The following is a 22,818-nucleotide window of genomic DNA, read 5'->3' on the forward strand; positions in this document are numbered from 1 at the left end:
CCTCAGTCTTCCAAGTAGCTGGAACTACAGGCGTGTGCTACCACGCCCAGCTAATTTTTTGATTTTTATTGTAGAGACGAGGTCTCACCAATTTGCCCAGGTGGGCCTCGAACCCGCGGGCTCAGGCAGTCCACTCACTTCGGCCTCCCAAAGCGTGGGATTACAGGCTGAGCCACTGAGCCCGGCCAATCTACCGACTTTTAATTTGAGCTACTATGGTACAATTTCACAACTTAAATTGAACAATAAGAAGAATGTTTAATATGATATCATATATGCATGTTGCAGTTAGTAAAATTCTGAAAAACCATACACTTTTCCTTGATCTTTCTGTTTAATTATGGAATGTGAGGACTTGCAATGGAACATACATTTTTCGACAAAGAGTTTTAATGGTCTCTGGAAAATACCAAAAACCAGGAATAGCAACACTAAGCACAGTATAACAGGACATTTACATCTGAATTTAAATCTATCTTACTATTGTTCAGCTTTCTAAAATTCACTTACATGTTGGGCAACACTTCAGGACCCCTCCTGCTGCCAGGAGCTTTCCTGTCTTCTCAATAAATTCCTACTATCTCACCACTCCCCCCCCCCAAAAAAAACATTCAATTACATGTCAAACCAGATATTTTATTTGGATATTTTAAATCGTTGAAAGGTTATAAATGTTTGATGTGAACTAATTTTGATTTTGATTACTTGGAAAATATTGGAGGTAATTCCCAGGATAAAACATTAAGAAACTATTTTTAATGTCTCTTCTTACCTCTGTGATCAGGTTATTTAACTTTTTGAGTAAATAGATTTTAATTTTATTAATTAACAAAATAATTTAAAAATAAATTAAATAATTAATACAATTTTACCTTGGTTATTGAGAAATTTTAAACAAGATTTTTTTAATTAAGAAAAGTATTATGATATGTTGTGATTTACCATTTGTTGGGAGCACAACTATGTATGCATAAAGTAGAATATCGGTTCTATGTTCTCCAATAATTCATTTGATCTAAAAATAGGAGTGGTATACTGGCTTTGGCTATCAGAATGTCCATTTTACATTTAAAATGTAGTATGTGTTTGAGCATTTTCTAATCAGCTCATACTGAGCTAAGAAGCACAGCTTTACATAATTTTTTTCTCTCCTTTTCCAACTTACTTTCTTACTTTTTTATTGTTCTAGTTATAGTGTTTACAAGTCCTTGATTAGAAATTTTCTATGAGATTATTCATATTTTGTTTAAACATTTGATTTTGTTTTTTTCTTCTCGTTTCTCTTAAATATATTTAATTTTATTTCTAGACATTTTAACCACTTCTTGCTGCTTTTCTTATTGGGCTTTTAAATATAGTGGCTATTTTCAGAGCTCTTTCACACTTTACATTATTTGTGTCTGTTGGTTCAATTTCATGATATGGCCATAGTTTTTACTGGAGAGGTCAAGAAACTTTTCCCTTACTTAGTACATCATGACCCCTGAGTTTATTGAGTCAGTTGTGGTAGAGAATATTAAACACAAAATAGTAATATTAGCACAACATTAGATGGAAAGCAGCGTGAACAGAGTAACCAGAAAAATACGTAGGAAGACCACCATAAGGAGACTACTCGTCATCCCACTTTAAAAAAGTCAGTTAGTAATCTCCTGATCAGTAATCTTCTAAAATCCAAGCAAGCACAGGGAATTCATAATATTAGATGGTCTTTAGGGTAGAGTTTGTTATATAAAGAATCTTAATTACAAATCATAGATAAAATTGTCACAAATTCAAAATAAGTTATGAGGGCATTTTTTTCATTAAGAAAATCCTACACATACAGATTACCTTTCGCATTCTAATGCCTCTGGTAGATATACAACAAAATATTCTCTTCAAATAATATCAGAAATATTTCTAATCCAAATGAATAGTTTAAGTCATAATTTGTAGGAGGATCCTCATAATCCCACTTTCCCCTTCAGTGGTCTTGCCAATAGAGTAATAATTTGCAATGCTAGTAGTGGATATGAATCCATGGTTTAGCTTGATTAACAGAACAACTGGATTGTCGAATAGCTTTCTTCCACATGAATGGAAACTTTCTGTACCCACTTGTAGGCAGAATACCTAGCAATAATGAGACCTACCCATTGGATATGTTGAGAGGTGCCTACCGTGGGGTGATTGCCACAGAGAGGAAAAAATGGGCAAAACTGAGAGCTGCTCTCAGGTGGAAGGAAAAGTGGGAAGAAGCTAGCTCTCTGGTTGGTACATTCCCTTGGGAGGAACACCTATGCACCTGTGAGATGGGCATGTATCAGCATTACCTCTGAACGATAACCCAACCAGGCAAAGAAAAGCAACCATTATGTTTTCACTTTCTTGGAGTAGAGAGAAAAGCAGAGACCTTTCTCCAGTCATTTCAAAATTATATGCATTGTCGCAAGTTTTCTTTCTTGTAGAAATGTTAGGGTGTTGATTAGTTGTTTGACCCATATCAGATAATAAAAAAGATTCCAACTGCATTCATAAAAGCCCTCTAAGGAGAAAAGCAGAAATCTTTCCTTCAAAAAGGTCAGAAAGCTTGTTCTTATTACGGATTTAAAAACTGAAGCAGATACCAATCAGTCTCTGAGTAAATTATGTAACTTAAAGTGTTCCTTCAGATTAGGAACATTTCTCATATTATTTGAAAAGAATATTTTGTTATATATCTATTAGAGACAATAGTACCAGAAAGCTAATCTGCTTGTGTCAGTACTTTCTATATAGTTTCATATAATATATAAAAGGGCATCATTATTCTTTTTACCTTGTATTATAAAAATTTTAAGAAAAGGTATTTTTCTGTGCTTTATACTTCTCCAAATATACCTTGGGAATTGAAAAAAAATGGATTCACTAATTATCATGTAACATTATATAAAAACATGATTAAAAATAAAATATTTGTTTAAAGTAACAATAACCTATGAAATTGATTTTTTTATTTGGAAAATGTACTAAGTGGTAAAACTTACCCAGACAGACACAAGAGTATTTTTTTTTACATAGAACTAAAATACAAACCATGTGCCTTCATCTCATAAAATCTAGTTCAGCAGTTTTCCATTTTTTTCTTTAGAACTTATGAACCAACCAGAAGATGAAAGAGCAATGCTAAAACAATGACCATTAAATAATATAAATGATGTTTCAAGTACTAACAGGAATTAAGAGTCTCCCTAGTTAGATCACTTCAAGGGAGAACTTTTGAAAAAGTAGTTTCCTCAAGCAGTCTTCCCAGCATGGAGATTGGAAATGAATAGAAGATGCCGATGACACACTTAACTTTTCCTTTCAGTACATATCTCTTTGTGTAAACAAGAAAACACTCAAAGAGAAGAGAAGGGCAAGAACCTACTGCTGTCTACTCAGTGATTTTCCAGTTAGCTCCTTACCGACCTTCACCTGGAAACCTCCAAAGCTGTTTTCCGGCATTGTGGGATCTTTCAAGAATCACATCCTAGTACTAATGGCCAAAAGCATAGATTTTCACATTTAACTTCAGATAAATCCTCTTAAGGGGGAAAAAAACCGATTTTGCTTACTGCAGCCTATTATCTATGTACAATTGTAAAATAATTACAGTTATATGAAAAATTACTGACTACTTAACTTTGTTTTTAAATACAGGAGCAACAGCTGCAGCCCGGAAGGAGGTGATAAGGAACAAGATCCGAGCGATAGGCAAAATGGCCAGAGTGTTCTCGGTTCTCAGGTGAGATAATTTTTCCTTTATTTCTATTTTGAATTTTATGATATGTCACTTAATAAATATTTTAATACCACAATCTTGTAATTTAAATGTTTTACTGGAAAATATTTACTTTTAATTAATTTTTTTATTTTAAAATGAAAATTAAAGGAAAAGGCTAGTGTGATGCCTCACTCCTGTTATTTCAGCACTTTAGGAGGCTGAGGTGGAAGGGTAGCTTGAGGCCAGGAGTTTGAGACCAGCCTGAGCAAAATAGTAAGATCCCATATCTACAGAAAATAAAGTAAAAAATTAACTGGTCATGGTAGCATGTGTCTGTAGTCCCAGCTACTCAGGAGGCTGAGACAGGAGAATCACTCAGGCCCAGTGAGCCAAACCACTACATCCCAGCTTAGGTGACAGAACAAGATTCTCTCTCTCAAAAAACAACAACAATAATAATAATAATAATAATAATGAAAGGATGAAAATTAAATTCAGTGAGGAAATTGTCAGTTTCCCACTATGTTAGTTAAATTGCAGTCTCCTAAATTATCTCTTAAAGTATCTGTAAATGGATTGCATCAAGTTTTATTCTTCTATTTTGCTACAGGACTTTAAAAACATTTGTTTCACAATAGGTTGGAAATCTTGTGAAACAGGAAACACTATTGTAACTTTTTAAAAATTTTTCATTCTGACTCTGTGGTAAAAGATGAATTTATCAGATGCATTTCATTAGATTTTTTGGAAATGAACATCAACCATAATGTATCCATGTGAATCTATATCATTCTAATCATTGAGAGATTATGGGCTGGTTGCAGTGGCTCATGCCTGTAATTCCAGCAATTTGGGAGGCTAAGGAGGGAGGGTTTCTTGAACCCAGGTTTTCGAGACCAGACTAGGTAATATAGTGAGACCTCATCTCTACAGAAAATTAAAAAATTAGCCAGGCATGGTGGTACATGCCTGTAGTCTCAGCTACTTGGGATACTGAGGCAGAAGGATCACCTAGGCCCAGGAAGGTGGAATCTGTGGTGAATTGTGATCATGCCTCTGCACTCCAGCCTAGGTGACAGAGAGAGAAAGAGAGAGACCCCACTCAAAAAAAAAAAAAAGTTAATGTGTCAATTTCCACACGTACATTTTTCAGATAGATCATGAGTCATGCTATTATTAATTAAGCATGAGTTTAGAAAGCAAGTTCTTGTTCTTGAAGGAAATTAACTACACTTTGCTTCAAGTGAATTATTATTTCTAAATAATACAAAGAAATTATATTTATCTTCAGAAGATTACTCTGAAATATTATATGTTTACCCGTGAGTATGCAGTCAGTTCACAATTATGCACATTAATAAGGATAAATAGAAATACCTTGGGATTACATCTGTAATTGTATAATTTAATAATTTAATTTTTGCCTCCACGCATTCTCATAAAGTAGCTACACTGTCTCTTCTGATTTTTCGTCTTGCTATTTCTATCCCGTTCCTGACAGAGTCACTGAAAAGTAACTGAATGACTTGATGCCAAAAGCAGGGAGCTATGAGAAAGATGAAAAGCATTATCATCCTTTCTCAAAGACACCATATCAAAGGCAGTAACAGCTCTTGTGGTAGCCAGCATGATCACAACAAGCCATATTCAAGCTGAAAATATAGAGTATCATTGCTTCCTACAGCTAATGAATGAGGTGCTTTTGCTCTATAGCTCTACATTTTTAACGACAGTTTCGGGGCTTATTTATTTGTGTGGTAAATAAAAATAGTAAAACTTAAAACATTCAATATGTGCCATGAAGAAAGAAAATAAAGCAATATAGAAGATAGCAAGAGGGAAATAAGGCACTTAATTTAGTATGTTATCAACAAAGAACTTTCTGAGTAATGGTATTTGAGCAAGTGTGGATGACCTTCATGAAATGGGGGAATAGAGTTCAAGGCAAGTGCGAAGATTCTTAAGTGGCAAGAAAGTCAGTAATTTTGAGGAGCAGTAAGGGGCCAGTGTGGCTACAAAAATGCTTTGTGGAGGCACAGGACTGTAAACTTAGTTGTTACTCTGAGTACACACTTGCTTATTTGTCATGCTGTAGTTTTACCAGTAAATGCTCTTATTTATTTTTCTATCAGAAGTCTCTCTATGAAGGGAAGTAAAAATAGTTCTAGAATTTCTATGGACTATTCTTTGAGAAAGGGACTATTCTACTGATTATCAGTGATTTAAGATTACACATATTGGTAGAAAATAAAAACAAGGTATACATTTATGCTTCCCTATACTAAAACCTACCATGTACATGCAGAATATAGAGGGATCATATCTATAGAAAAGTAAATTAATCTTAGTAAGTAATTATTGAGCATTAAATGTATGTGTACTGTACACGGAATTGGGCAATCCAGATACCAAATTAAAATGTTAGACATATAGATAATAAACTAATATAAGACAATAAAGTATGTTCTACTACATGAACAGATGCTCTGCTGTGGTATTGGACAGGAAGGACCTCCATGTTTCCTGACTAGAATGTTCATGAAGAGGTTGACATTGGAGGAGTTCTGTGAAGGAATGGCTGGATTCCAGTAGATGGAGAATTGATGACGGCATTCCTAGATGTGAAGAAATTATCAGAAACGTGCCCATACGGTCCTAATAGTGATATCAATGGCATCTTTTTACAGGGTGCTTGCTGTGTGCCAGGTGTCATGGCCCCATGTTACACACACTTGATAGTAATCCACATAGGGCACTTGGAAGGTCTACGGGAACTCAGTTTATGGTGAGAAAATTAAAATTGAAAGAAGCTAAATAGTATGTCCAAACTCACTCAGTTGGAAAGCAGCACTAATGAGAGTCTTACTTAAAAGTGAACTATGTAGTCTAGTATGAATTCTAAAGAATACTAGTAGTCTAGTAATGAATTCTAAGTGTATAAAAGGGTTGGATAGTAAAAAAACATGAAGATGAGTAATGAACCTAGTAAAAACTATGGCTAAAAATATATTTCAGTCCAGATCCATGAGTGCCCTAAATACCATGGTAAAGCATTTAATGTTTGTGTGTGTGGACAATGAGTCATGGATTTTTTTTTTTTTTTTTTTGATTCAGCGTCTCACTCCGTCACCCAGGCTGGAGTGCAATGGCCCGCCCCCAGCCACCCCAGCGTCGACCTGCTGGGCTCAGGCAATCCTTCTGCCTCAGCCTTCCAAGTAGCAGGAACTACAGACATGTGCTACCATACCTGGCTAATTTTTTTTCATTTGTTGTATAGATGAGGTTGCCAAGTTGCCCAGGTTGGTCTCAAACCCCCAGGCTCAGGCAATCCTCTTGCCTTGGCCTCCCAAAGTACTGGGATTGCAGGCCTGGCCACTGTGCCCAGCCTGAAATTATTTTCATGGAGCAAGAGGTATGCTCTAACCCATGTTTCACTGTATATGTTAGCAGTACTGTGGAAACTGGCTAGCAAAATGCATTGGTAACAGAAAGACATTTAGGAAGCTATTGAAGTAATCCAAATCAAGGTTGGGTCAGGCTGTGGGAGGAGAAATGCAAAGGAAGGGACAAATGTAAGGAATTTAGGGAGCTAAAATGTGATGAATGAATGTGGATGGGGCTGCAAATTTGTCAGATGTAGCTGTCCAGCAGCTTTCTTATATTTTGGAAATTTGCAGCACTGTACGGGAACCAGAAAACTCTCTCTAGCAGCCCTTGCAGGTAAGGTATAGGCATATTGCCTGGAATTCATCAGTCAGATAAGTGCACATAAGCCATCTGTTTCAAAATGAGCTTTGGAAAAAGCAGCAGGCAGTGATGGGAATTGTTCTGTCAGGTATGGAATCGGAGGGGCCAGCAATGGGAGAGCTTCCTCCTCAGCATTTTGGAACTGTACAGCGTTAGTGAGCTTCCATATTGCTCTGAACATCAGTGGCAGCCTCTCATGAAGCCAACCCCACGGTGTGGATGGGCATGGCCACTCTTCTAAGCTGCAGACCGCTGAAGTTCGGTTCCTTGGATCTATGAGCCCAGCATACCTCTTTCCTGTTAAAATTAGCCAAAATAGATTTTCGTTGTTCACTACAAGGGACCCTTACCTATAAGACAGAGGAAATAATCTGAGAATATTCTATGGAGGTCCTAGTCTATACAGTTGATAGCATACTGTTATCTGAGGAAGGACAACTATTTTTCTATTTTAAATACCTAACATTTTTATTGGGAAGATTACAGTGAGTTGAATTTGGCAGAACATTTATGTGGAGATAGTTAGAAATTCTGCATTGGAGCTTCAGAAAGAAGAGAGGGTTAGAAATGCAGACTAAAGAATGAACAGCACAGAGACCTGACCGCAGCAGCATAAGTAGATAATCTTTCTAAAGGAGAAGGTGAAAGGCAAAAACGAATACTCCAGAACATTGATTTCCAGCAGAAATGTGATATGCACTACATCAGTCATTTTAAATTTTCTAGAAACCACAGTAAAAGATGTAGAAACATGTGACATTAATTGTAATAATATATTCTATTTAACACAAATGTCCCTAACTTTATATGATTATGTAATCAATTTGGCACTACTAAAAAGTTATTTTCTATTCTTATTTTTGAACTAAGTCTTTGAATTCCCATGTGTATTTTATACTTACAGTACATTTTAGCTTAGTCATGTCTCAAGTGGGTGAGAGTCACATGTAATGGGGGCTGATGTATTGGAAAGCACAGATCTGGAGATAGAAGAAGATCAACCTAGGAACTGAGAAGATGTTATCAGAGAAGGTGGAGAACCAGGAAAGAAAGCATTCCAAAACTTGAGACAGAGTCTTTCAGGAAAAAGGACATAGACATCAGAGGGAATTGCTGCAGAGATATCAGTTTGAATGAGAACTCAGCACAGATTGTTGGAATTGAGGAATGAGGAAGCTGCCAGAAACCTTTGAGGGCATGGCTTCTGTGTGAGGCAGGAATGACAGTCAGAGAGGTAAGGAATATAGTTGAATGAAAAAAGAAAAGGGAGGGAGTAAATTAAGAAAATGACCATCTTCTGTGTAAGGACTTTTGCTATAGTATATAATTTGGTCCTCATAGAAACTCTATAATTATAGATGTAATTTTATAGACAAGAAAACTAAAGCCCAGGAGAGTTAGACAATGTCCTGACTTCAGTCTGATGACAAGGATTTTTAGCCTGGGTGAGTCTGACCTCAAAGGTGTGATTTTCCAAAAAGATTTTTCTACTATTAGTACAAAATTAAAGTTTTGAAAAATTTAAGAAGAGTACCCCAGATTACAAGAACATTTTTGTAGATGAAAACTAATATTCAATTGTTCTTATTTGAGCATTATGGGTTTTCACTGTTCATCTTGTGTGAGGATTCCTGTGTTCAATATGGGATTTGATACCAAGATTCTATATTTAAGAACTACAACCACAGTTTGATTTTGAATATGAAATGTAAAAGAAAATTGTGTTCATTTCTTTCGAGATCCTCCCAATTTTTCCAAATCATATTAGCATTCAAGGTATTTCTTCATGTGACTTCTCATGGTTTGACAGACAGCAGAAGCTTGAAAAGTTTGAAATATCTGCATGGAAGTAAATGACGATTGACTATCTCAAATCTAATATTTTTAAATGAACTCTGCAGTAGAAGAGACAAATATAAAATGTGGATTAACGCTACCATTCTTCATTCAGTCTTTCTTTTACTCATTTTTTTTTTAGTAAATATTTTTTGAATATGGACTATGTACCAGATACTGTCCTAGTCTGGGTACTGTGGATGCTGTGGTGATCAAAGCAGGCAGAAACCCCTGCTCTCATGAAGTGTGTCTAGCTGGGGTGGTGGGGGAGGGGAAATGTAATAGACAGTGCAAACTCAAAATAAACAAATAAACAGACTGATAAGTGCTTTAGATAAAAATAAAATAGGCAAGGGGAGAAAGAGTATAGAAGGTATTATTTTAAATGGCATTGTTAGGGAGGTCTTTGCTTAGAAGATGCTATTGGAGCAGAGATTTGAAGACAGAGAAAAGAGTTAACCACACGGACTCCAGGGAAGAGGATAACAAAGCAAATACAGTGCCCCTCAGTGGAGCACGCTGGATATGTCTGAGGAAAGTGGACGCTAGAGTCCAAGAGATGAGTGAGAATAGGAGAGTGTGGGTTGAGGGCTAGTTTTTTTAAGGCCCTTGTGGAACCTGCTAAAGATTTTACCTTTTACCTTATGGAGAGGAGAAGCTGCTAGAGAGTTTTGAATAGAGGAATGACACAATCTGGGTGGGTATTAAAAGGTTCATCCTGGCTGGCATACAGTTATGGGAGGAGGGGACAAGAGTATGACAAGGATGGAGCAGAGAGACCATTCAGGAGGCTGCTGCAATCCAGATAAGAGTTGCTGCTGGTGAGCACAAGAAGACAGTCACAGAAGACTGCATTTGTTTGTTTGTTTTAAATTTTATGTATAAATGTATACACACAAGACAGCGTTTTGTTTGTTTTAAATTTTACATATAAATTCATTTATATATATATATACACACCCCCACACACATACTTTTAAAGATGTGGTGTACTATTTGGGATTAGGTATACAAGTGGACATTGTACAGGTAAAGTTTGGGCCTCCCTTGGGTCCCCACTTTCCCTGGTTTGAGATCAGGTACCCTTATTGATGTTATATGCCCCCCACCCCCACCCAAGCAGTATCCTGCTATTGCCAATCCCTTTCTTATGGTAAATGTTCAGAGTCCGATTATGAGTGAGAATATGTGGTACTCAGTTCTTTGTTTCCGTGCTAGATCACTGAGTTTTACAGTCTCTAAATCCATTCAAGTTGCTGTGAAGTCCATATGTTTGTCCTTCTTTATGGCTGCGTAATATTCCATTGTGTATATGTACCACATTTTTTTATCCAGTCCAGTTTCAATGGGCAGCACAGTTGGTTCCATGTTTTTGCTGTTGTGAATAATGCTGCAATAAGCATGCATGTACGGGTATCATTTTTGTAGAATGATTTGAGTTTCTCTGGATATGTTCCCAATAGGAGGATTGCTGGTCCTATGGAAGGTCAGGGGGTAGGTGGTATCCCGAGTGACTGCATAATGTATATGAAGTTTCTTTTGGAAGTGAGGAGAATGTTCTAAAATTGATTGTGGTGATGGTTGTATAACTGTGGATATACTAAAAATCATTGATCAAATCATATACTCTATTGGTAAATTACATGCTATGTTAGTTATATTTCAACAAAGCTGTTTTCAAAAGAGATGAGGTAGTAGATTTGTGAGAAGTGATAAGATAGTAGAAATATTTTGAGAGTAGAGTCTTCAAGATTTTCTAGCACATGTGGAATAAGAGAGGATAAAAGGAGTTTAAGAGTGATCCTTTACTCTTAAGCAAATAAAAGATGGAATTGCCCGTTTCTGAGTTGAAGACAGACTGTAGAAGCAGCAGGTTTGGGAAGGAGTTCAGGAATTCTGTTTAAGTTATGTTAAATACCTTCATAAAAATGGAGTAGATCTACATACTAAATGTTATATAGTTTTATACACACACAGATATATAGTTATTTTAAACTTTTTTTCTGGTTTCTAGGATTGCAGTGTCTGCTTTAGGAAGATATGAGGCTATTATTTCATGGCTATTTGCTTATTAGGATTTAGTAAATCAAAATGATTAATAGTGTCAAGTATAATTGAAATAATGATATATTTAAAACTGATGGTAAAACAGTTGTCATACTGAGTAAGAGAATATATGTATATTAGTACATAAATGGGGAAAGTGACTAAAAAAGAAAAGCTGGGGAATTTACCTGTGGCTTTACTGGTGTTTGCCATTATTTTGAGTGTTTTTCATGTAATGTCAAAATTCCTGAATTCCTTAATTTCTAAAGTCCCCTGTATGTAATTTCGGGTTCCCTAAACCATAGGTCAGATTTTTTTTAATCTCCCATATACTTTCTGGGTTTTTTTCCTCCCATATCAAAATATACACTCTCCATGGCTCACTTACAACATGTTTATTGGTATCATATAAGATGTACAACAGACAGTATTGTGATGCCTGATTACAAAATCAGAATTGCTTTCTGTATCTTCTGTACTTAGAGGAGGATGAGCCTCCCCAACTGGTAATGTAAATCTTCTTGTAGCAGTCATTTATGTAACATTACTTATTTATACATAAGTAATGTATAAATGTATATATTACTTATGTATACTTATATATAAGTAATGTTATGTAAATATTATATTTTAAAAAGATCCAAAGAGCCAAGACAGAGGTTAATGTGCATTCTTATATGAATTTCCTTTGAGTCATCTTTTTTTTCATTAAAGAAAATAAGAGTTAATGCCTCCCCTCTTTGTCTTCCAGAGAAGAGAGTGAAAGTGTGCTGACGCTGAAAGGCTTGACCCCAACTGGCATGCTCCCCAGCGGGGTACTTTCTGGAGGGAAGCAAACTCTGCAAAGTGGTAAGCAGACCTATTGATGTGACTGTGTGCCTGGGGCCTGGGGCATCGCAGTCAACTGTGTCTTTAGAGCCCTGATTTTTTTCATCCATTTAAGTTCTGTCTTTGGTCTTCAGTTCTTCTCAGCTGGAAGAAGTGCTGAAACCCCAATCAATTTGACCAGTCATGTCCTACATAGTAGCTCCCTCATTCTCTAGAAGGTGGTCTTTACCCCACCCATCCTCCATCCTTCATTTACACATTAATCCTCATATTCAGGCCTAGCTATAAGACAACTCATGTAGACTGCCTACATGCACAATAGGTTTGACTACTTTGAGCCAGTCAGTTGCTAAAAACAACTTTTCAGTTACATTTTTAATACTCTTCTGGTTATCTTTTATTAGTGATATAAACACACACATACACACACAGATTGATATATACCTGTAAGTCTAGATTTTCATGGGTAATGGAAAAAGAGTGTAAAAAGGGTGATTTTATTATCCACTTGAATAGAAATTGGGAGCCATATGTCTTTTCTCTGATTTGTCAGTCCAAAACATAAAAAACTGAATAGAACCCATTTTATTTTTGATAAAAGAGAATGGTAATGTTTTCTTAAAAATAGAGATTTTTGTGCTAAAATATGTAGCTTTCTAGACCCGTGTTGTCCGACAGAACATTTTGCTGTGGTAGAAATTTCTGTGTCTATACAGACGCCACATACAACTTTTGAGGTTTGAAACATAGATATTACAAATGAGAAACTAAATTTGTTATTTTATCTGATTTGTATTAAATTTAATTTAAATAGGCACGTGTGACTTGTGGCTACCATGTTAGCACAGTTCTATACACTCTTTTACTTTTGTTATTTTTGTTTTGTTATCAAATTTAACTAATATCATTAATTAGTACATAATTTAAACAATACATTACGGAAATTTTGCTATTGGATTAGACTTTAACAGAAAAAAATTAGAATAAAAGTATACTATTACATTTTCAAAACATTCTCAGCCTCTTGCTTTCTTGTATCTTTCCGTGAATCTTTTTTGTATTTTCTTTCCTATCCTTTTTATTAACCCTCAGAGATTCAGGTCTTTTTATTTATATGTTATTCAGGCAACACCTCTTCTGTATTACGAGTAATGATCGCATTCATGAATATGGTATTGCTAAATGATCTCATTCTTGTAGCATCGCATAATTTTTTTTTAATTTTTAGTTGTATATTTTCCAAATCAATGTCTTTGAGTTTCTATGAAAAAATAAAAAATTTTAAATGAAAGTAGGAAAATACATAGTATTGAAAGAAATTCCCCCCTTTAAATTTGTAGCTCGGAATTAATAACTTTTAAAACACACACAAGTTCCTACCAAAGTAAACATACTCACTGAACCATTAGCATTACTTATGTGCACAAAATCTACTCTGCCTAACTGACTGAAATCTAGTTTCTGATAAGCATATTTTAAGGGAAAGCAGGTGTATTATCAGAAACTGTGGGCCACATTTGCTTTAGAAAGTTTCATTTAATAATGGGCAGTATATATTTCTAATATGTCAGTGCTGGTGTGGTTTCAGATTGTTTGCTTTATTTTTATACTTAAGTTCTTCCAAATATTTGTTTCATTTCCAAATTTTCACCCATGTTTTTACTTTAGGTTATTCAGTTTTCTTCTCTTTTACTTTATTTTAAATCCATTGGTTTGTGCTATTCTGTATTGAACTCTCAGAGACACACACACACATACATACACACAAAAGACATATGGGTTGGAGCTTCATGTGTCCTTGAAATTCTAAAACTTAGTATATATTTTAAACTACATAAATTAATACAACTTTAAAATTCACTGCCTGACCCCTTTCAATTTACCTGAAAGAGAAAACTACTTAAACTTTGCTATTTGACTCTTCTCCATGGCAGTAACCATTTTCCATTTTTATCATATGGAATCTAGAATGCACTGTAAGTAAATTATAGTGCACATAAGGCAGCTGCTTTAGTTTTCAAACCTTGAATTACAAGAAAAATGCAAATTAAAGGGTAGAATTTTAATATTGAACATTTTAGAGTTACAGAGTTTTGCATTTTAAGATTTAATTAGGAAAACAGCAACTAACTATAATAACATAGGAAGACTCATACATCTGTACTGTGGAAATATAGACCCTAACCTCATTTTTTAAATTACTGATAAAGCAATAGGCCTTTAAAGTTCTACCTCTGATATATACTGTTTCAGTATATTTAGATGAAACCATGTTTCAGTATTTAGGCTGCCTGTTCTTTAAAATGCTGATAGAATTATTGCTGCTACTGGCATATTACCACTTGATCTGTAATGTTTCAAGAATTTCATTTCCAAAAATTACATTCCACTAGGGAAAAGAAAATATATTTTAAATTGGGCTGCCTGGCAAAAGAAGTCCAAGCTATATGATTCCTTTCTTTTTTTTTTCTCTTTTACCCTTTTTCCAACCTCCACCAAATCCAAACATGCTCAATATTTTTCTTTAGAGAGTAACATGCACTATCAACTTAGACATGCCAATTTTGTTTTTCTTTTATAATTGAACGCCTTGCTTTTTCATCACTTTAGGAAATAGTGCTATTTAATATTAAACTGTGAATTATTCCACCAACATTATGGCACCATACCATTTCATCTGGCATTTTTAAACTGTAAATCACCAAACATAGCAAAGGTTTCATAGTACTCTGTGTGAGTCAAAAGAACATTTTAGATTTATATAATCTCTTATAATTCAGTCCAAGTAAAAGCAATTTTCCTGAGCATTTTTCCTAAAGGGTTAAACATGTGTCATTTATTTATTGGACAAAAACCAAAGCAATTTATTCAGATAAATGTATCCAGTTTATAAATTAAACTTATTATTTTTTGTGATGTGGTTTTTTTTTTGTTTTTAACATTTCTGTTGTGTTGTCTGTGCCAGAATCCAGCACTTACAGGAACATTAGTTCTCTTAGCTCCTTTGATCGTCACTGATTTGTTCTTAGAGTTAAAAAATCCTCTACTCATTTTTCTCATTCATTTTGCACCCCCTTTCTTCTCTTCAGCTACTGTTGAGGCTATTGAGGCTGATGAAGGTAAATTGGCCAGTCCCCTTTCTGTTGTACCTACAACAGATAAGGGCTCTGCTGGGTGTATTCTTTTTTTTTTTTTTTTTTTTTTTTTTTTTGCTGTAGCTTGTACAGAGTGTGTGGGTGTTGAGCTAACAGTTGTGGCTCAGTATTAACCAAAATGTTCTTGCTTTAAAGGGGAAAATGTCCTTCTATGGTTTGTTTGTTTGTTTTTTTCCTTAAAGCTATGTTTGACTTTTGTATACATTGAACCTAGTACAATCACAGAAAACAAAAGGATTATATATCTTGAATGATGTGGGGTGGGGGTTATGGCAGCTGTTTTGACAAATAGCATATAAAACTATATTCTTTGAGCTGAACCATGTCCCTCCCTCAAATCACTTTCAGGCAGCACTGAAAAGGAGAGAATAAAAATAGCTTTATTAATTCTAGTCTTCAGAAGTTTGTAGCTGAAGGAAAAACAAAGTTCATTTAAATAGTGCTGTGTTGTAGTTCAGCATTAATTTATGTCTCTAAAAAAATATTTCTACGTGAGACAGCTGTGCATGAGATAAACAGTTTTGGAAGTCTTATCAAATTTTAACCTACTGGTATTTGCAGGACAATTTACACCAGCAAAATATTATTAAGTGTTCAAAGGTATCTAATGGCTGTGGAAGTGGCCCATAACAAGAATAGTGAATATCAAATAGTCACTCAATTGATGAATGTTTACTGAGTGTCTACTTTGTGCCAGGCACCATACTAGGACCTGCAGGGGAAATGAAGAAGTGCCTGTCTCCAACTGTGTCCTAGCACTGCTCAAGGACAGGAGAGTTAACCCATTAGTAATTACTCTTTACTTGAGTGCTTTATAAATATATGATTATGAGAGAACTGCATATCAAAATAGTTTTTAATATTACACATGCCCTAGCCCCTGGAAATTTCAAAAAGAATAATTTGAAGTTCCCCTTTAAAACAAAATTCTTCAGTTGTATTTTGTTCTTGCAAGATAACTTTTTTGTTTTTCCCAAAATTGTGTGCATATAGTCCTTTGGTATGATGTAAAAACTGCCACTTCAGACTCTTCCAATTTGTACATGATTTGGATATTGTAGGGGAAATGATAGCACTGTAAGAGAAAATACAACTGCTTCCTAAATAGCAGTGAATAAACTGCTATTTATGTGGGAATTCTCTATTCCTCTTGGCAAATTCTAATCTGCAGTGTGCATTCTTGTTGATAGTTTGGCTGTTTTCTGTGGTTTCTGTGACTCTGTGTTGTGTTAAGTATACTACCAATGTAAATTGCTAATACCCATTGTCTGACCAGCAACTACAGCAGAGCACATTCTTCCATACCAGGATGGATAAAAATGATTAGAAACTGAGCCCCATTCCAGAAATATCTGTTGTTCTAGCTAGATTTTTAATTTCTATGCTCCCACCCTATTGGCTTTTAAAACATTAGAGATTCCACTTTTACCATTTCAATTGATAGAATCACAATAAAATATGATGATTTTATACTTATTATGATGAAATTATGTTCATAGCAGTCTAGAAAAAGAGTAGAGTGCCACCTCCTGTCATTATTTTGTCCTACAAAATAATTGAATTGTTTTCAGGGTGGGTGCTTGGTAGATAGCTCCATTATTTTGCAAATTATTGCTAAATGAGAGAAGAATTAAGAAGCTTTGCTTTGGGCCTTGGTCTTTCCCTATTTCCCCATCTTTTTCTTCTCACAGTTGACTAATCACCATTATGCTAACCTTTAAAATGCAGAGAGGGAAAAACTGTTTCTCATTGGTTAATGAGTTTTGAAACAGCTGTATCTTTTAAGAATCTCATCCATACCAATGAAAGGTACTGTACATTTGTGTAGGAGTGGATGTCAGAGTTTCAGCTTTAAACTGCTTTTTTTCCCCCTTTCCCAAATAAGGTGGGGAAGAATAAAGGAACCTTGAAATTTTCCTTAATCAGCCATGGTAATGCAGCCCAATTCAGCATTGGTGATTGGCCCTTCAAAATCTGGCTTGCACTTCACAGGGAGTAAAGCAAACTGATGTCATTGGTTCCTCATTTGTGTATTTTATTTGCAGCTTACCAGTTGGTACACCCACTGAAAAAACCATTTAGTTTCTTGTGCAAATGCCTTACCTATCTCTGAAGCACACTAAGGATTACTAAAACAAAAGAAGAAAAAATATCAAATATCACTGCCCTCACTTTGAGAATTTAATATTTTAATTGAATGGAACCAAAACCAGATCAATTCAGTTTTGCTAAAAACGGTGAAAGGCGTATTTTCTTTGTTATTATTTAACCACCACATCTGAATTGATCTACTAAAAATGAATTTTTCTTTTATTTAGGCAATAATGGATACCAAATGAACATCAGTTTTACCTGTTCGCTGCTGAAGGGCAGACAGTGCTTTTCTACTTAGTAATCTGATCTTAATTTTTCTGAGTTTCTCCTACCTTCTCTCTCAATCCACGTGCTTCTAAAGTTGAGTGGAGAAACAGAAGTTTATAACTTCTTGTTTTTCCTTCCATCGAGTTGTTTGCTGAGGAGGTTTTTCTGGGATTCTGTGATGACAGAAAACGCCCTGGTTAATTTCTTTTAGTTTCTGCATTAAGCCCGTTATTAGATTTTTAGCAGACACAGTGGTTCCAGTGAATCTGCCATTACTAGCACAATGAAATAGTAAAAACAGGGATGTGCTACAGCCTATCTAGGTTAGGGTGTTTGCTGCAGTATAATCATGCTAATGATGTGGCCAGTTGATGCTGATTCTAGAGGCCTGACCCTGGAAGAAACTTTCCTCTTTACCTATCTATTTTGGATTTCTTTGATCTAACCTTTCATGAAGACAAGAGAAATGGTTACATCTTAATAACTTCAAGAGGACATTTTGATTGGCAAGAGACATTGGCTGTTTTCAAACCTTTTGGTTATCTCCGAGTATGGTAAGGAGTCTGTTGTGTGGTGTTCAGGTCCCGTCACTTTGTTCTCTACTAAAGGATTCTCTCTCACTGCGAAATCTCTAACATCGCCTACTGCAACAGCTGTACCTTTTGTTTTCCTTTGGTTAATCCTATTTTCCCTTTTTTAATGATTTTCTGTTTAGCTATCAAAGGATTTTCACCACAACATAAGATCACTAGCTTCGAGGAAGCCAAGGGCTTAGACCGCATTAACGAGAGGATGCCGCCTCGCAGAGATGCGATGCCCTCTGACGCCAACCTTAACTCCATCAACAAGGCTCTCACCTCAGAGACTAACGGCACGGACAGCAATGGCAGTAATAGCAGCAATATCCAGTGACCGCCTCCTGTTCTCTTTTTTTTTTTTTTTTTTTTTTTTGTTTGAACTGCAGGGCATGATGGGGAGAGCTGCATATCAGCAGTTGGATGTTCTTGCCTCTGAAGGTAGCTTATTTGCTCTGGGGGCCAGGAATTGGATTCAGTTTACACTATCATTAAAAAGAGGGGGATCGATAACAAAGTATATTTTGTTTGGGGTGGTGATGAAATACCTCTTTGGGGTATGCCTTTTAAAAATGCTTATAGGGAAAAAAAATTTTTAAAAGAAAGCTAATTCTAGTATACACTGCAATGTTAGGGGACTGAACGTCTTTTCCTACTGCATTGGGGACTTCTAGATAGGTTAATGGAAGGCCTTTTATTCTGTTACTGGACATTGAAACTTTGTCTAATTTCTTACTCTATTGTACGTTTACAGTTGCAGCACTAAAAATGGATGACATCAAACATTTTTAACAAAATGATGTACAAACTAAATAAGGACTATTTATTGATAATGTTTTGCTACTCTTGTCAGACAATGGCTCTAAACTGAATTAGGCAGTCTTAAAAAAAAAAAAAAGAAAAAGAAAAAAAAAAAAAAAAAGAATGATGCAAATTTGTTAAAATGCCAAAAAAGGACAGTTTAATTTTGTACAGATTATGCTTACCTCAGGTTTCTTTAGTGTGCTTGAATGCCCTTCTTTCCATGTAACACTTATTAATTTGGCAATGAATATCTTTTCTTTAATTTAAAAAAAAAAACTGGAATAATTACATCTATCTTTTTTTTGCTGTTTATATTTAGGGGTTTTTGTTGATAAATCAAGTCTTGGTTGTGGCTTGCTGAATTAAATATTTATGAGTGGTGCATTTTTAAGTATAGTGAACAAGACACCATATTAAGTACAGTGATAAAGCATCTATATTCTGTAAAAAAAAAAAAATCTGCCTATGCATGTTTTTTAAGAAAACAAAAATGGCTGTATCGGCCTGTATGGGACTGTAATGCGCTTAGTGGTCTGACATATACTGGAAATGTATGTATACTGGCGTACTTTATATTCTCGAAAATGCTTAATGCCTTTGAAATTTTGTAATCAAAACACAGCTTTGAAAACAATCTAAAGGGGAGAGTATTCTTAAAAGTTTTTAACATAAGCTTGTCAGTGCACATATAGATGGTTAGCATGTTTAGCAAACCTTGTGAAATTTAAATAAGTTTATAGTTACATGTAAAACTCTAAATGCATGGTAACTGTTAATGTCATAATAGTTTAGTTACTTTGTTCTGTTCTGTCATGTGCCACAAAAAATGTACTTTTTTCACTTTTTTCCCTTTGTATATCAGTTACGGGTTACAACTGGTTCATTCTGAAAACAACAACAGCATCAAAAGTCCATTCATATTTTTTAACAATTGTATAAGTGCCCAAGTAATTCACTACAGCCTAAAGCCTTGCCTTTGTAATTTGACTTCTGACATGTTGGCAATCAAAGCATGCACTTGTAACTATGAAAAAGAAAAAGCATTTTATATTACTACTCAATAAAATGTGCATGAACTTAAAGAATTCTCATCCTTCCACTGAGTCTGCTGAAGGGATTGATGTGCACAACCACCATGTGTCTGCTAGGTGCTGGCCCACCACCACACAGCACAGGTTGACTTTGATAGGCTTCTTCCTAAGAGCCTCGTGATCCGAGGGGTGGTGCCTACTTCCACTGTAAGAATCTTGGTGGATTTGTGTCTCAAATCAAACAACAGAAGTCTATTTATAGAGCAGATATGAACTTCTGGCTCACTCTAATGTGGGAGCCAGTTAAGAAACCAGAGCATTCCTTTTTATTGAAAAAAAAAGGTTAATTTGTTATCAGGTTGTTTCAGTTGTATTGGATGCCCTATATGCTAAAGCAAAAACAAAAATTAGGCTACTAAGTGCATTTTCATTAGAGAAGAGAGTTGCATTTGTATTAATATGAAATTTGTATATCTGTGCTTCAGCTACTATCTAATCACCCGAAGATTTAAGATACACCAAATTTCAGTTTGTTTCTAACATTGTTCATTTTTAGTGCACTTTGTTTTATGTAATAAAGTATGCCTGTTATATTAAATAATAAGAATATGACAGTTAGTGATATAGTGTACCAAAACAAAGATGTTCCAGTTATATTCTCTGACAAAGACTGTCCCAAGTTTATTTTAATAAATCCAAACATTTTTTTCTGTGGATACTTTTCCATCCAAAAAAAAGATTATATCCAAGGAAAATATTTAAATGCAACTTACTAGAATGATGTCAAAAAATTGATAATTCTGGTACCAAGCTGTTTATTTACTTTCTTATAACTGCAGAGAAAATCTCCTGACCCCCCCCCAAAAAAAAAAAACCAAAAAAAACCTTTTTTGGGGGGGGATTTCTTCCTTTTACAAATTGTGCTGAGGCAACTATGGCATAGAAATAAACATTTGACATTAAAATAAGCAATTGATGTGAGTATTACTTGGTCTTTCTGATCAGTGGTTAGGAAAGTAATGCCGTATATTTTTTTCATAATACTTTTGATCTATCAGAAATATTGGTATAACTCTGAAGTTACTGCTCCAAACCGAGTAACACTGCCAGATATCAGTTGTTAGATTTGTCTCCTTCACTTTGGGAGAAATTGTAGAATTCTTGAGTTGCTCATGCCAGTGAACCTTTAGCTACACACCCACCCGTACAGACACACACAGAAACAACTTCTTGTCCCCCACCCTTCCTCATCTGCCTCCAGGGTGACTATACTCTCATGGGATTCAAATATAGCCCTGAATTTTCATCTTGCTTTTCAAGGATTAAGAACCAGATTTGACTGACCCTGTGTCGGCAATTTTTCTTTCTAAAATATCCTCTACTTCTAATCTTCATAAATGGTATTTGAAGAAAAGAAAGAAAAACCTTCAGAGACTAACCTTGTATTCTAAGAACAAAAACAGAGAGGAAGAAGAATATCTTTGCCCACCTACAATGGTATGACTTAGGGTGAATGTCAACGCTCCAAGTATCTTGTGATATCAGCCTTGAACGTGGTGTCATGGTGATGCTGAAGCCCTCAGAATGACCCTGTCCTGAAACATTTCCTTTCCTCTCACCCTTACCACATCCATGTGAATAGTACACATCAAATTTTCTGCTCAGAAACCAGAGCCCACAACACGAAGTCAACACCACAGGCAGGACAGTGGAAATGGTCTTACTGAAGTGTCTCACCCTTTACTTACTACCTCACATCTCTCACTCACTGGATCACTCTTGTCACATTTCGTTAAGAAGAGGGCACCTTTCAAGTTTGCCTTGTGAGTTTCTTCAAAATTGGAAACCCCTTGAGCTGGACAAATATGAGAAATATTTCAAGGGAAAAGAATTATCTTTATTCATTCCACCAATGTTGAGCTTCTGTAATGTTCCTCTCCCTGTTCTAGGTTCTTATTTTTTCCACACACACAAAATTCCTGGCAATCTTAGCAGCATATCAGTTTTTATTATAATGTTAAATGTCAGCATTCCATTAAACAGTGAGTCACTGTCTGACCTAACACTGCTTTTTACTCTCTGCTTCATGGATATTCCTTACATATCTATTTGAAGGTAGTGTTAGCCAGAAAAGCCCAACTAGGCCTTTTCACGATAAATTCATTTTTTGAAAGTGTACACATAGTAATAGGGGATAGAACATAGTGAAAGAACTGTTGTACCTATTTCTGTTAATGGAATTTTCAAGAGGCAACATTAACATTAGAATGCATGTGAAAGAATGGAGATCCGCTAGGGGAGAGAGTCTGCTTTAAGGAAAGATTGAAGCTTAAAAGGTGAACAACAGGAGCTATAATATTGAGCTGGTTGTTCCAAAAGACCTCCTTTAAACCAGAAAGATGCCTAATTATAATAAAGTAAGTCACCAGTGAGGTGGCTTACGCAAGGAGTGAGCTGCAGGGGAATGTAAGCGCCTCCATTCACTGGCCAAGGCAGTGCCGTGAATACCTCCTGAGCAATGCGGCGTGAAGTTGCTATCCTGACCTAGTAGGACGAACTCAGATCTAAGATACCCTTCAATAGTAAGGTTCTAAATATCCATTCAATTATTCAGTCTTTTAGAAACACAGAACTTGGATTTGCAAACTGTTCCCTAGAATTTTGTATTTATAAGAATCCTGCCATGGGTCTGAGCTTTTGGATCATTT

At 35.4% G+C, this 22,818-nt stretch overlaps 1 protein-coding gene across 6 annotated transcripts in view; it reads left to right on the forward strand.

The window, feature by feature from the left end:
• The window catches only part of PPP3CA (protein phosphatase 3 catalytic subunit alpha), a 324,678-nt gene extending 303,600 nt beyond the window's left edge, over positions 1 to 21,078 (forward strand). For 3 of the 6 annotated variants that reach the window (XM_008061336.1, XM_021714082.1, XM_021714084.1), the window contains 3 exons: positions 3,664 to 3,748; positions 12,108 to 12,205; positions 18,416 to 21,078. In XM_008061336.1, coding sequence (XP_008059527.1) covers positions 3,664 to 3,748; positions 12,108 to 12,205; positions 18,416 to 18,612 — 380 coding nt within the window. In that variant the 3' untranslated portion in view covers positions 18,613 to 21,078. Of the gene's footprint in view, positions 1 to 3,663; positions 3,749 to 12,107; positions 12,206 to 15,273; positions 15,304 to 18,415 lie in introns of all 6 variants that reach the window. The other 3 variants (XM_008061335.1, XM_021714083.1, XM_021714081.1) reach the window with 2 other exon arrangements.
• Positions 21,079 to 22,818: the final 1,740 nt, after the last annotated feature.

The sequence above is a fragment of the Carlito syrichta genome, unplaced genomic scaffold (assembly GCF_000164805.1).
Source record: "Carlito syrichta isolate Samal-C Ts95f unplaced genomic scaffold, Tarsius_syrichta-2.0.1 Scaffold305210, whole genome shotgun sequence".
Lineage (NCBI taxonomy): Eukaryota > Metazoa > Chordata > Mammalia > Primates > Tarsiidae > Carlito > Carlito syrichta.